This window comes from Medicago sativa, chromosome 2 (genome assembly GCF_051527215.1).
Source record: "Medicago sativa cultivar Bolivia chromosome 2, Bolivia_mono, whole genome shotgun sequence".
Lineage (NCBI taxonomy): Eukaryota > Viridiplantae > Streptophyta > Magnoliopsida > Fabales > Fabaceae > Medicago > Medicago sativa.
In genome coordinates, this window is record NC_140750.1 from 87,605,246 (window position 1) to 87,620,082 (window position 14,837).

The 14,837-nt window shown below is 35.4% G+C and overlaps 1 protein-coding gene across 8 annotated transcripts; it reads left to right on the forward strand.

Moving 5' to 3' along the window:
* Positions 1–9,487: 9,487 nt before the first annotated feature.
* Positions 9,488–14,615, forward strand: LOC146951647 (DUF21 domain-containing protein At2g14520-like). Of its 8 annotated transcripts, none has more exons than XM_085747667.1 (11): positions 9,488–10,182; positions 11,560–11,647; positions 11,859–11,932; positions 12,038–12,162; positions 12,442–12,591; positions 12,667–12,844; positions 12,954–13,079; positions 13,597–13,729; positions 13,895–13,995; positions 14,137–14,259; positions 14,355–14,615. In XM_085747667.1, exons 2-6 carry the CDS (start codon positions 11,567–11,569, stop codon positions 12,693–12,695), a joined length of 459 nt encoding a protein of 152 aa, XP_085603793.1. In that variant the 5' UTR covers positions 9,488–10,182; positions 11,560–11,566; the 3' UTR covers positions 12,696–12,844; positions 12,954–13,079; positions 13,597–13,729; positions 13,895–13,995; positions 14,137–14,259; positions 14,355–14,615. The 8 variants fall into 8 exon arrangements, with proteins under 8 accessions (XP_085603793.1, XP_085603792.1, XP_085603797.1 ...); XM_085747666.1 differs by having other exon boundaries at positions 14,141–14,259; XM_085747671.1 differs by having other exon boundaries at positions 13,597–13,702; positions 14,141–14,259.
* Positions 14,616–14,837: the final 222 nt, after the last annotated feature.

Sequence of the window (14,837 nt, forward strand, 5' to 3'; positions counted from 1 at the left end):
CAATGCATATCGGCCACTTTATGGCCTTCCTAGTAAAAATGGGTCGAAAACGAGTAATGTCCTAAATTAACGAGGAGATTTTCTTAACCTCCATTCTGGCCGAATTTTTAGAGAAAGCAAAAATATCCCATGGAAGTCATAGTTATGTTGTTTACCTATCCAACGAATTGTCACACGCTAAGATTCAATGCAAATCGGCCACATTATGGCCTTCCTAGTAAAAAAGGGTCGAAAACGAGTTATGTCCTAAATTAACGAGGAGATTTTCTTAACCTCCATTTTGGCTGAATTTTTAGAGAATGCAAAAATATCTCATGGAAGTCATAGTTATGTTGTTTACCTATCCAACGAATTGTCACATGCTAAGATTCAATACAAATCGGCCACTTTATGGCCTTCCTAGTAAAAATGGGTCGAAAACAAGCAATGTCCTAAATTAACGAGGAGATTTTCTTAACCTCCATTTTGGCCGAATTTTTAGAGAATGCAAAAATATCCCATGGAAGTCGTAGTTATGTTGTTTACCTATCCGATGAATTGTCACACGCTAAGATTCAATACAAATCGGCCACATTATGGCCTTCCTACTAAAAAAGGGTCGAAAACGAGTAATGTCCCAAATTAACGAGAGATTTTCTTAACCTCCATTTTGGCTGAATTTTTAGAGAATGCAAAAATATATCATGGAAGTCATAGTTATGTTGTTTACCTATCCAACGAATTGTCACATGCTAAGATTCAATACAAATCGGCCACTTTATGGCCTTCCTAGTAAAAATGGGTCGAAAACAAGCAATGTCCTAAATTAACGAGGAGATTTTCTTAACCTCCATTTTGGCCGAATTTTTAGAGAATGCAAAAATATCCCATGGAAGTCGTAGTTATGTTGTTTACCTATCCGATGAATTGTCACACGCTAAGATTCAATACAAATCGGCCACATTATGGCCTTCCTAGTAAAAAAGGGTCGAAAACGAGTAATGTCCCAAATTAACGTGGAGATTTTCTTAACCTCCATTTTGGCTGAATTTTTAGAGAATGCAAAAATATCCCATGGAAGTCATAGTTATGTTGTTTACCTATCCAACGAATTGTCACACGCTAAGATTCAATGCAAATCGGCCACATTATGGCCTTCCTACTAAAAAAGGGTCGAAAACGTGTAATGTCCCAAATTAACGAGGAGATTTTCTTAACCTCCATTTTGGCTGAATTTTTAGAGAATGCAAAAATATCCCATGGAAGTCGTAGCTATGTTGTTTACCTATCCAATGAATTGTCACATGTTAAGATTCAATACAAATCGGCCACTTTATGGCCTTCCTAGTAAAAAAGGGTCGAAAACGAGTAATGTCCTAAATTAACGAGGAGATTTTCTTAACCTCCATTTTGGCCGAATTTTTAGAGAATGCAAAAATATCCCATGGAAGTCGTAGTTATGTTGTTTACCTATCTAACGAGTTGTCACACGCTAAGATTCAATGCAAATCGGTCACATTATGGCCTTCCTAGTAAAAAAGGGTCGAAAACGAGTAATGTCCCAAATTAACGAGGATATTTTCTTAACCTCCATTTTGGCTGAATTTTTAGAGAATTCAAAAATATCCCATGGAAGTCGTAGTTATGTTGTTTACCTATCCAACGAATTGTCACATGCTAAGATTCAATTCAATACAAATCGGCCACTTTATGGCCTTCCTAGTAAAAATGGGTCGAAAACGAGTAATGTCCCAAATTAACGAGGAGATTTTCTTAACCTCCATTCTGGCCGAATTTTTAGAGAATGCAAAAATATCCCATGGATGTCGTAGTTATGTTGTTTACCTATCCAACGAATTGTCACACGCTAAAATTCAATGCATATCGGCCACTTTATGGCCTTCCTAGTAAAAATGGGTCGAAAACGAGTAATGTCCTAAATTAACGAGGAGATTTTCTTAACCTCCATTCTGGCCGAATTTTTAGAGAATGCAAAAATATCCCATGGAAGTCATAGTTATGTTGTTTACCTATCCAACGAATTGTCACACGCTAAGATTCAATGCAAATCGGCCACATTATGGCCTTCCTAGTAAAAAAGGGTCGAAAACGAGTAATGTCCTAAATTAACGAGGAGATTTTCTTAACCTCCATTTTGGCCGAATTTTTAGAGAACGCAAAAATATCCCATGGAAGTCGTAGTTATGTTGTTTACCTATCCGATGAATTGTCACACGCTAAGATTCAATACAAATCGGCCACATTATGGCCTTCCTAGTAAAAAAGGGTCGAAAACGAGTAATGTCCCAAATTAACGAGAGATTTTCTTAACCTCCATTTTGGCTGAATTTTTAGAGAATGCAAAAATATATCATGGAAGTCATAGTTATGTTGTTTACCTATCCAACGAATTGTCACATGCTAAGATTCAATACAAATCGGCCACTTTATGGCCTTCCTAGTAAAAATGGGTCGAAAACAAGCAATGTCCTAAATTAACGAGGAGATTTTCTTAACCTCCATTTTGGCCGAATTTTTAGAGAATGCAAAAATATCCCATGGAAGTCGTAGTTATGTTGTTTACCTATCCGATGAATTGTCACACGCTAAGATTCAATGCAAATCGGCCACATTATGGCCTTCCTAGTAAAAAAGGGTCGAAAACGAGTAATGTCCCAAATTAACGAGGACATTTTCTTAACCTCCATTTTGGCTGAATTTTTAGAGAATGCAAAAATATCCCATGGAAGTCGTAGTTAAGTTGTTTACCTATCCAACAAATTGTCACATGCTAAGATTCAATACAAATCGGCCACTTTATGGCATTCCTAGTAAAAAAGGGTCGAAAACGAGTAATGTCCTAAATTAACGAGGAGATTTTCTTAACCTCCATTTTGGCCGAATTTTTAGAGAATGCAAAAATATCCCATGGAAGTCGTAGTTATGTTGTTTACTTCAATGCAAATCGGCCACATTATGGCCTTCCTAGTAAAAAAGGGTCGAAAACGAGTAGTGTCCCAAATTAACGAGGAGATTTTCTTAACCTCCATTTTGGCTGAATTTTTAGAGAATTCAAAAATATCCCATGGAAGTCGAAGTTATGTTGTTTACCTATCCAACGAATTGTCACATGCTAAGATTCAATTCAATACAAATCGGCCACTTTATGGCCTTCCTAGTAAAAATGGGTCGAAAACGAGTAATGTCCCAAATTAACGAGGAGATTTTCTTAACCTCCATTCTGGCCGAATTTTTAGAGAATGCAAAAATATCCCATGGATGTCGTAGTTATGTTGTTTACCTATCCAACGAATTGTCACACGCTAAAATTCAATGCATATCGGCCACTTTATGGCCTTCCTAGTAAAAATGGGTCGAAAACGAGTAATGTCCTAAATTAACGAGGAGATTTTCTTAACCTCCATTCTGGCCGAATTTTTAGAGAATGCAAAAATATCCCATGGAAATCATAGTTATGTTGTTTACCTATCCAACGAATTGTCACACGCTAAGATTCAATGCAAATCGGCCACATTATGGCCTTCCTAGTAAAAAAGGGTCGAAAACGAGTAATGTCCTAAATTAACGAGGAGATTTTCTTAACCTCCATTTTGGCCGAATTTTTAGAGAATGCAAAAATATCCCCTGGAAGTCATAGTTATGTTGTTTACCTATCCAACGAATTTTCACATGCTAAGATTCAATACAAATCGGCCACTTTATGGCCTTCCTATTAAAAAAGTGTCGAAAACGAGTTATGTCCTAAATTAACGAGGAGATTTTCTTAACCTCCATTTTGTCCGAATTTTTAGAGAATGCAAAAATATCCCATGGAAGTCGTAGTTATGTTATTAACCTATCCAACGAATTGTCACATGCTAAGATTCAATACAAATCGGCCACTTTATGGCCTTCCTAGTAAAAATGGGTCGAAAACGAGCAATGTCCTTAATTAACGAGGATTTTTTCTTAACCTCCATTTTGGCCGAATTTTTAGAGAATGCAAAAATATCCCATGGAAGTCGTAGTTATGTTATTAACCTATCCAACGAATTGTCACATGCTAAGATTCAATACAAATCGGCCACTTTATGGCCTTCCTAGTAAAAATGGGTCGAAAACAAGCAATGTCCTAAATTAACGAGGAGATTTTCTTAACCTCCATTTTGGCCGAATTTTTAGAGAATGCAAAAATATCCCATGGAAGTCGTAGTTATGTTGTTTACCTATCCGATGAATTGTCACACGCTAAGATTCAATGCAAATCGGCCACATTATGGCCTTCCTAGTAAAAAAGGGTCGAAAACGAGTAATGTCCCAAATTAACGAGGACATTTTCTTAACCTCCATTTTGGCTGAATTTTTAGAGAATGCAAAAATATCCCATGGAAGTCGTAGTTAAGTTGTTTACCTATCCAAGAAATTGTCACATGCTAAGATTCAATACAAATCGGCCACTTTATGGCATTCCTAGTAAAAATGGGTCAAAAACGAGTAATGTCCTTAATTAACGAGGAGATTTTCTTAACCTCCATTTTGGCCGAATTTTTAGAGAATGCAAAAATATCCCATGGAAGTCGTAGTTATGTTGTTTACCTATCCAACGAATTGTCACATGCTAAGATTCAATGCAAATCGACCACATTATGGCCTTCCTAGTAAAAAAGGAGCGAAAACGAGTAATGTCCTAAATTAACGAGATTTTCTTAACCTCCATTTTGGCCGAATTTTTAGAGAATGCAAAAATATCCCATGGAAGTCGTAGTTATGTTATTAACCTATCCAACGAATTGTCACATGCTAAGATTCAATACAAATCGGCCACTTTATGGCCTTCCTAGTAAAAATGGGTCGAAAACGAGCAATGTCCTTAATTAACGAGGATATTTTCTTAACCTCCATTTTGGCCGAATTTTTAGAGAATGCAAAAATATCCCATGGAAGTCGTAGTTATGTTGTTTACCTATCCAACGAATTGTCACACGCTAAGATTCAATGCAAATCGGCCACATTATGGCCTTCCTAGTAAAAAAGGGTTGAAAACGAGTAATGTCCCAAATTAACGAGAGATTTTCATAACCTCCATTTTGGCTGAATTTTTAGAGAATGCAAAAATATCTCATGGAAGTCATAGTTATGTTGTTTACCTATCCAACGAATTGTCACATGCTAAGATTCAATACAACTTTATGGCCTTCCTAGTAAAAATGGGTCGAAAACAAGCAATGTCCTAAATTAACGAGGAGATTTTCTTAACCTCCATTTTGGCCAAATTTTTAGAGAATGCAAAAATATCCCATGGAAGTCGTAGTTATGTTGTTTACCTATCCGATGAGTTGTCACACGCTAAGATTCAATGCAAATCGGCCACATTATGGCCTTCCTAGTAAAAAAGGGTCGAAAACGAGTAATGTCCCAAATTAACGAGGACATTTTCTTAACCTCCATTTTGGCTGAATTTTTAGAGAATGCAAAAATATCCCATGGAAGTCGTAGTTAAGTTGTTTACCTATCCAACAAATTGTCACATGCTAAGATTCAATACAAATCGGCCACTTTATGGCATTCCTAGTAAAAATGGGTCAAAAACGAGTAATGTCCTTAATTAACGAGGAGATTTTCTTAACCTCCATTTTGGCCGAATTTTTAGAGAATGCAAAAATATCCCATGGAAGTCGTAGTTATGTTGTTTACCTATCCAACGAATTGTCACATGCTAAGATTCAATGCAAATCGACCACATTATGGCCTTCCTAGTAAAAAAGGGGCGAAAACGAGTAATGTCCTAAATTAACGAGATTTTCTTAACCTCCATTTTGGCCGAATTTTTAGAGAATGCAAAAATATCCCATGGAAGTCGTAGTTATGTTATTAACCTATCCAACGAATTGTCACATGCTAAGATTCAATACAAATCGGCCACTTTATGGCCTTCCTAGTAAAAATGGGTCGAAAACGAGCAATGTCCTTAATTAACGAGGATATTTTCTTAACCTCCATTTTGGCCGAATTTTTAGAGAATGCAAAAATATCCCATGGAAGTCGTAGTTATGTTGTTTACCTATCCAACGAATTGTCACACGCTAAGATTCAATGCAAATCGGCCACATTATGGCCTTCCTAGTAAAAAAGGGTTGAAAACGAGTAATGTCCCAAATTAACGAGAGATTTTCTTAACCTCCATTTTGGCTGAATTTTTAGAGAATGCAAAAATATCTCATGGAAGTCATAGTTATGTTGTTTACCTATCCAACGAATTGTCACATGCTAAGATTCAATACAACTTTATGGCCTTCCTAGTAAAAATGGGTCGAAAACAAGCAATGTCCTAAATTAACGAGGAGATTTTCTTAACCTCCATTTTGGCCGAATTTTTAGAGAATGCAAAAATATCCCATGGAAGTCGTAGTTATGTTGTTTACCTATCCGATGAATTGTCACACGCTAAGATTCAATGCAAATCGGCCACATTATGGCCTTCCTAGTAAAAAAGGGTCGAAAACGAGTAATGTCCCAAATTAACGAGGACATTTTCTTAACCTCCATTTTGGCTGAATTTTTAGAGAATGCAAAAATATCCCATGGAAGTCGTAGTTAAGTTGTTTACCTATCCAACAAATTGTCACATGCTAAGATTCAATACAAATCGGCCACTTTATGGCATTCCTAGTAAAAATGGGTCAAAAACGAGTAATGTCCTTAATTAACGAGGAGATTTTCTTAACCTCCATTTTGGCCGAATTTTTAGAGAATGCAAAAATATCCCATGGAAGTCGTAGTTATGTTGTTTACCTATCCAACGAATTGTCACATGCTAAGATTCAATGCAAATCGACCACATTATGGCCTTCCTAGTAAAAAAGGGGCGAAAACGAGTAATGTCCTAAATTAACGAGATTTTCTTAACCTCCATTTTGGCCGAATTTTTAGAGAATGCAAAAATATCCCATGGAAGTCGTAGTTATGTTATTAACCTATCCAACGAATTGTCACATGCTAAGATTCAATACAAATCGGCCACTTTATGGCCTTCCTAGTAAAAATGGGTCGAAAACGAGCAATGTCCTTAATTAACGAGGATATTTTCTTAACCTCCATTTTGGCCGAATTTTTAGAGAATGCAAAAATATCCCATGGAAGTCGTAGTTATGTTGTTTACCTATCCAACGAATTGTCACACGCTAAGATTCAATGCAAATCGGCCACATTATGGCCTTCCTAGTAAAAAAGGGTTGAAAACGAGTAATGTCCCAAATTAACGAGAGATTTTCTTAACCTCCATTTTGGCTGAATTTTTAGAGAATGCAAAAATATCTCATGGAAGTCATAGTTATGTTGTTTACCTATCCAACGAATTGTCACATGCTAAGATTCAATACAACTTTATGGCCTTCCTAGTAAAAATGGGTCGAAAACAAGCAATGTCCTAAATTAACGAGGAGATTTTCTTAACCTCCATTTTGGCCGAATTTTTAGAGAATGCAAAAATATCCCATGGAAGTCGTAGTTATGTTGTTTACCTATCCGATGAATTGTCACACGCTAAGATTCAATGCAAATCGGCCACATTATGGCCTTCCTAGTAAAAAAGGGTCGAAAACGAGTAATGTCCCAAATTAACGAGGACATTTTCTTAACCTCCATTTTGGCTGAATTTTTAGAGAATGCAAAAATATCCCATGGAAGTCGTAGTTAAGTTGTTTACCTATCCAACAAATTGTCACATGCTAAGATTCAATACAAATCGGCCACTTTATGGCATTCCTAGTAAAAATGGGTCAAAAACGAGTAATGTCCTTAATTAACGAGGAGATTTTCTTAACCTCCATTTTGGCCGAATTTTTAGAGAATGCAAAAATATCCCATGGAAGTCGTAGTTATGTTGTTTACCTATCCAACGAATTGTCACATGCTAAGATTCAATGCAAATCGACCACATTATGGCCTTCCTAGTAAAAAAGGGGCGAAAACGAGTAATGTCCTAAATTAACGAGATTTTCTTAACCTCCATTTTGGCCGAATTTTTAGAGAATGCAAAAATATCCCATGGAAGTCGTAGTTATGTTATTAACCTATCCAACGAATTGTCACATGCTAAGATTCAATACAAATCGGCCACTTTATGGCCTTCCTAGTAAAAATGGGTCGAAAACGAGCAATGTCCTTAATTAACGAGGATATTTTCTTAACCTCCATTTTGGCCGAATTTTTAGAGAATGAAAAAATATCCCATGGAAGTCGTAGTTATGTTGTTTACCTATCCAACGAATTGTCACACGCTAAGATTCAATGCAAATCGGCCACAATATGGCCTTCCTAGTAAAAAAGGGTCGAAAACGAGTAATGTCCCAAATTAACAAGGAGATTTTCTTAACCTCCATTTTGGCCGAATTTTTAAAGAATGCAAAAATATCTCATGGAAGTCATAGTTATGTTGTTTACCTATCCAACGAATTGTCACATGCTAAGATTCAATACAACTTTATGGCCTTCCTAGTAAAAATGGGTCGAAAACAAGCAATGTCCAAAATTAACGAGGAGATTTTCTTAACCTCCATTTTGGCCGAATTTTTAGAGAATGCAAAAATATCCCATGGAAGTCGTAGTTATGTTGTTTACCTATCCGATGAATTGTCACACGCTAAGATTCAATACAAATCGGCCACATTATGGCCTTCCTAGTAAAAAAGGGTCGAAAACGAGTAATGTCCCAAATTAACGAGGAGATTTTCTTAACCTCCATTCTGGCCGAATTTTTAGAGAATGCAAAAATATCCCATGGATGTCGTAGTTATGTTGTTTACCTATCCAACGAATTGTCACACGCTAAAATTCAATGCATATCGGCCACTTTATGGACTTCCTAGTAAAAATGGGTCGAAAACGAGTAATGTCCTAAATTAACGAGGAGATTTTCTTAACCTCCATTTTGGCCGAATTTTTAGAGAATGCAAAAATATCCCATGGAAGTAGTAGTTATGTTATTAACCTATCCAACGAATTGTCACATGCTAAGATTCAATACAAATCGGCCACTTTATGGCCTTCCTAGTAAAAATGGGTCGAAAACGAGCAATGTCCTTAATTAACGAGGATATTTTCTTAACCTCCATTTTGGCCGAATTTTTAGAGAATGCAAAAATATCCCATATGGAAGTCGTAGTTATGTTATTAACCTATCCAACGAATTATCACATGCTAAGATTCAATACAAATCGGCCACTTTATGGCCTTCCTAGTAAAAATGGGTCGAAAACAAGCAATGTCCTAAATTAACGAGGAGATTTTCTTAACCTCCATTTTGGCCGAATTTTTAGAGAATGCAAAAATATCCCATGGAAGTCGTAGTTATGTTGTTTACCTATCCGATGAATTGTCACACGCTAAGATTCAATGCAAATCGGCCACATTATGGCCTTCCTAGTAAAAAAGGGTCGAAAACGAGTAATGTCCCAAATTAACGAGGAGATTTTCTTAACCTCCATTTTGGCTGAATTTTTAGAGAATGCACTACTACAAAATATATATTTTACATCATGGGGGTTTTAGTTTTCACATCAGTCGCAAAATAACTGAAGGGAAACATACAGACTTTGAGTTTTTACATCAGTTGACATATGCACATGAGGGGAATTCTTAATAGCATGTACCATTTACATCAGTGGATAATTGGAATGAAGGAAAAAAAACGCGGTGGCATTTTCGCAATTTAAGTGAAAACTCTGGCTATCTTGTTTTTACATCAGTGGATGAGAATTGCCTGATGGAAAAACAAACTTTCACCTTTACCTTATCCCTTCATATATCGTAAAAACACAAAACACATCCACGCTTTTCACTTCTTCTCCGTTTTTCATTTTTTCACTAAATTCCAAATCACGATCACCTTCCAATCACCGTCCACCACCGTCCAATCACCGTCCACCATCGTCCAAACACAACGCCAAACCCTTCTTCGTTTTTCATTAGCGAATATTTCTGGGAGTGAAAAAGATTCGAACAGGTTTCAGAAGCCGATTTCGAAACAACAATAAACAAGTTCGGATCTCAAACACAAAAAGAGAAGCAGCGAGAATTAGCACAACAAGCTCGGAACAGAAGCAAAGAGGACGAATCCGAACCAATTCAAAGCTTCATCAAGCCAAAACTGTCCAGATCCGTACCGAGTTCAAAGAAGCAGATGAAGCTGAGACCGTGACAGAGGTAAATCGTAGTTCATGTTATGTGTATATCCTGTTCGTTCTTGTTCTTCTTTTTCCGGAAATTTTCGCAACTCAATCCTTAGATCTACGTTTCTTCATTGAGTTTTTGAAAAAACTAAAGCCGGATTTGAACTCTACGGAGAAGAGGAATACCAAAACTGTGTTTGTTTTTTAAAATGGAGGTGGTTGTTACCTCCGGAGCGTGGCCGACCGACCACCGTGCCGGATCTGTTTGTCTTGCCGGAGAAGGTGATGCATCAGTTGATGTGTTTTAGATTTCTGTTTGGTTTTGCAGGGAAAGCTACTTGTATAATTAAAAATAAAGAAATCACATATGTATTAAATGTGAACCAACCCATTGACTTGTTTCTCGATTTAACATTTCAGTGTAAAATGTAATTCATTAAAATGGGTTTCTTGACCAATTTTGTCATGTGTGTGTTCTCTGCACTACTTATCAAACAATAAGAAAAAGAATCCATGCAAATTAAAAAATATGCTACATACATTCAGGAAAAACAGTAGAACGTGATAATGTCACAGTTGGCATATACTCATCAATACTTAGAATGCTAAATGTGAGCTTAAATATACTTGATTATGCACAACATTTGTTGGTTCTGGTTACTAGCCATGAAAGATTGAACTAAACCTGCACACTGGATTCTACTTCAGTGCTAATGAATTCAACTTGTTGACTGAGTTACTTTTTGCATACTTTAATTTGGTTATGCGCAACATTTAGCATAAATAACACTCAATAACTTGAGACTGTTTTTTCAAGAGTAACAAAGTAGCAATTCTTTTTATTAACATTTGTTCATATTTATTTATCTAAATTGCGTAATTTGTTTCGAAATAGTTTACTAAATGGAATATAATTTACAAAGGATAAGTTACATACTGCATCTTAATTTACGACAGAGGTTACCCTACTTAATGTGCTAATGCAGGTTAGCTTATCGTAGAGGTTGTTTTAAGCAACCACTAATGCACATTGTTATCATCATACCTTCGGTACAAAACCTTTCTTCTATGTACATGATATGTTTTGTATGAGAGTTCTCTTTATCCTTGTTCTCAAGTCTTTGCCACACTTTTCTCGGTTCACAAGATACCTCATCTTTTGTGTGACTCTTTTTTCGCTCACGCCTCTGTCCATACAAGATCATCCTTCCGACTTTCATGCATTTCTCTGTTTAGGGGACTCTCACATTGAAAGAGAAAACTAGTGAAATTACTAAATACCAATTTAAGTATTCTAATGTCATCAAACTAGTGAGGTGTCTAAAAAATTTATAAATTGTAAGCTAGATTTTTTAATTTCATACAATTTTATTTGTCATCAAACTTAACGGCTAATATTGTTATTAAGCAGGGATTTGATGACACCAATATTGGAGAAAGGGCATAGCAGGGTCCCTGTCTATTATGAGGAGCCTACAAATATCATTGGACTTATCCTGGTATACAATACAATGTGTTATTTTTCCTTTAACCTTTCAACATTTAACAATTTTGTATCAATTTTGGAACATAGATTAATAAAGTAAAATTTTGTATCAATGATGAGATTGATTTGCTACTAGAACCATTTTTGGTACTACAAATTTTGTACCATTTTTGGTACTACAAATTTTGTATGATGAGATTGATATAGATGCTTCCTAATTTTAGATCAAGAATTTGTTAACTATTGATCCAGAAGAGGAAGTACCTGTGAAAAGTGTGACCATACGCAAAATACCAAGGTATTTTATTTTGTAACAAAATGATATAGCATTATATTAAGTTATATATATATATTAATATTAACCATAACTCCAAATTTTAAAAATTATTAAATTTATTGACAGGGTTCCAGAAACGATGCCACTGTACGATATATTGAATGAGTTCCAAAAGGGCCATAGTCACATGGCTGTTGTTGTGAGACATTTTGACAAGACAGGGCAACAATCTTCCAACAATAATTGCACTGGTAAGTGAGCATATGCATGTTATGTTATGAAGGACGAACACTTCTGAGATTAGCCATGTTTCGGTGTCGGACACGTGTCGTATCTGACACCGATACGACACTACCACATATAATTATACTAAATTATGTGATTTTCTCAAATTTTTAACGGTGTCGGCGTGTTCGGTGTCCGTATTTGTGCTTTATAAGTTATAATCAAGTTACTTTATAAGAATATTTTTTTATATTATGATAAAATTAAGCTCCTTTTGTTGAAATTGTGTTGTGAAATATATATAGATTCAGTAAGAGATGTGAGGGTGACTATTGATGGGGAGAAGAATAATCCTCAAGAGAAAGTGTTGAAAAACAAAATGCAACTTCATAAGAAAAACAAAATGCAACTTCTTCATGATAACTTTATCTCGGATTCTGGTTTGTTAAATGATGGTGAGTAGATAAAACTTCACTGTTTCCTTCCTAGTAGTAGAAATAACACGTTTCTTAAACTCTTTACTTGCCTAGGTGGGAGGCACATCAAATTCCTAAAGTGAAGGTATCCAAACTTGATAGAAGTAAACTTAACAAGGAACAAAGTGCTTATATGCCCCAGATTCCTGATATTGCCAAGTGTCCTGAGCATCTGTTGCCATTGAAACAATGGGAGGATATATCTCTTGCAGAATATTTAGTACTAAGAGAGGTATAGTGTTCTAGAACTCATCTCTGTCTTTTGGGAGTGGAGTGTACTGATTTTTGTTTAATAGTATATACTAAGGACTGACCCTTGTTTCCCAATTTTGTTATTTCAGAATCTGTCACGTATTGAAGGTTCAAGTGCCACGCATTCTGGCAATCTACAATCTCTTTTGTGAAAACTCAACATCTGGACTTTTAGGGTCAATGACAAGTTTCACTTTGCACTTGACAATAATCAGGTGATGTTATAAACTCGTTTATTATTTTCTGCATTTAACTAGTACTTTGTTTATGCGTTTATGGCTTTGGTTTTGCCTATTTTACCATGTTAATGTGTTGTGTTAGCTTGAGAAGAACACTAGTGATTGATTATATATCATGATTTTTGTTTCCATGTTCCTGATTAGTTTTTTTCTCTCTTTCAATTGAGTGTGCTATAGATTTTGTTTGCAGACTAAGAACTTGTGATCAGATCACAATTGAGTGTTCAATTGTGGTTATTATTGCGAATTTTCATTTTTGCACATATAAATTTGGGTCATGTGCTACAGAGTTTATCATCTGTATGGGTGCTATCAGAATGGAGTTTATCATCTGTATGGGTGCTATCAGAATGGGTAGAAGAAGAATCTGTCGCTATTTTGAAATAGATGTATTTTTATCAAAATCTAGTTTCAGTTTTTCTTTGATACTGCATGTTCTATTTTGTTTATGTGTAAATTATTCTTTCTACGCTGTGTATTTTTTTTTATGCAGGCATAACATCTCAAACGTGTCAACTTTCATGATGAAGACCTGAAATAGTTGCAAGAAAATCACCAGTTTCATATGCAGGAGTGGCACTAGCAGCAGCTTATTCTAAGTAGTTAGCATTGCAAAATGTTTTATAGTATGTTGCTTTTAAAAATTTGACTATGACACCTTAAGTGACTAGATTATTCTGTCTTTTTTATTGAGTTTTGATTAGTTAAAATTCAGATGGTTTGTCCTAATATTTGATTAGTTTGAGTTTGTTTGTTTGTTAACTTTTAATTGTGTTTGCCTATTGAAACAGGATCTATGATAGCTTGTAAAATAGCAGCAATGGTTCCTGATAGAGTTCTCTCATTGACTTTGCTAAATGCAACGGGTGGAGATTTTCAATATTTTCCAGAGGTATATCTCCCTTTTATAATTCTTTGAAAAGTTTTGATTTATTTTTACGGCATTGTGATTAGAGCATTAGGAAGGGGTCATTGTTTTTCACAATGCTACTTTGATTGGGACACTCATCTTATTTCATTATGTTTGTGTTAGATAGATATGTTATGGAACCTATGGATGCTTCTGTCAGATATGTTGCTTATATATGTTATAGATATGTTTGTGTCGACTATGTGATGCTTAGCATGTTACCAACAAAAGATAGAATATCTACAGGTGTGTATGTGTATACAGCTCTTTATTAGGAAAGTAACATTGTATTTCATGATTCAAGTCGAGACACTCATGCTATTTCATTTTGTTTGTGTCAGATATGTTGTGGAATGCTGTTGAATCCCAACCATGTTTGTGTCAGACAATGTTAATTGATCAAGTTGATAACAAAGTGAACTTTGCATCTTTTAACTCCATATATTTTAGTAGATTAGCATTAGTCATATCACTTACAGAGATCATCTCCTTAGGAATCAGGCCAAGACTTAGGAATCAGACCTCTTCTGTTTTCACTTGTGTATTTACGCTATATTCTTTTGAAAGTATACTTGTGAGGGTTATAAATTAAATTTTGTATATGTTAGCTTTTTAGCTTCCTTTTTGGCATTAAAATATCATTTTTTTCCTTCATATTTCTAATATAAATAAAAGAAAAGAACATGGTCTCAAGCTGATTTTGTAAGCAGTAATAATAAAGCATAATTTTTTTTTTAAAAAACTGAAGTTTTCACATCGGTGGGATAGAAGACTGATGATAAATATAATTATTTAACTTCAGTGTCTATCATAAAACTGAAGTG

Bases quoted from the DNA above. Each gene is read 5' to 3' on its own strand.
- LOC146951647 (XM_085747670.1), top strand. From the start codon at position 11,567: ATGACACCAATATTGGAGAAAGGGCATAGCAGGGTCCCTGTCTATTAT. The intron at 11,648-11,858 runs GTATACAATACA...TCCTAATTTTAG, and splicing joins ATATCATTGGACTTATCCTG to ATCAAGAATTTGTTAACTAT. The intron at 12,592-12,666 runs GTGAGTAGATAA...TTACTTGCCTAG, and splicing joins TTCTGGTTTGTTAAATGATG to GTGGGAGGCACATCAAATTC.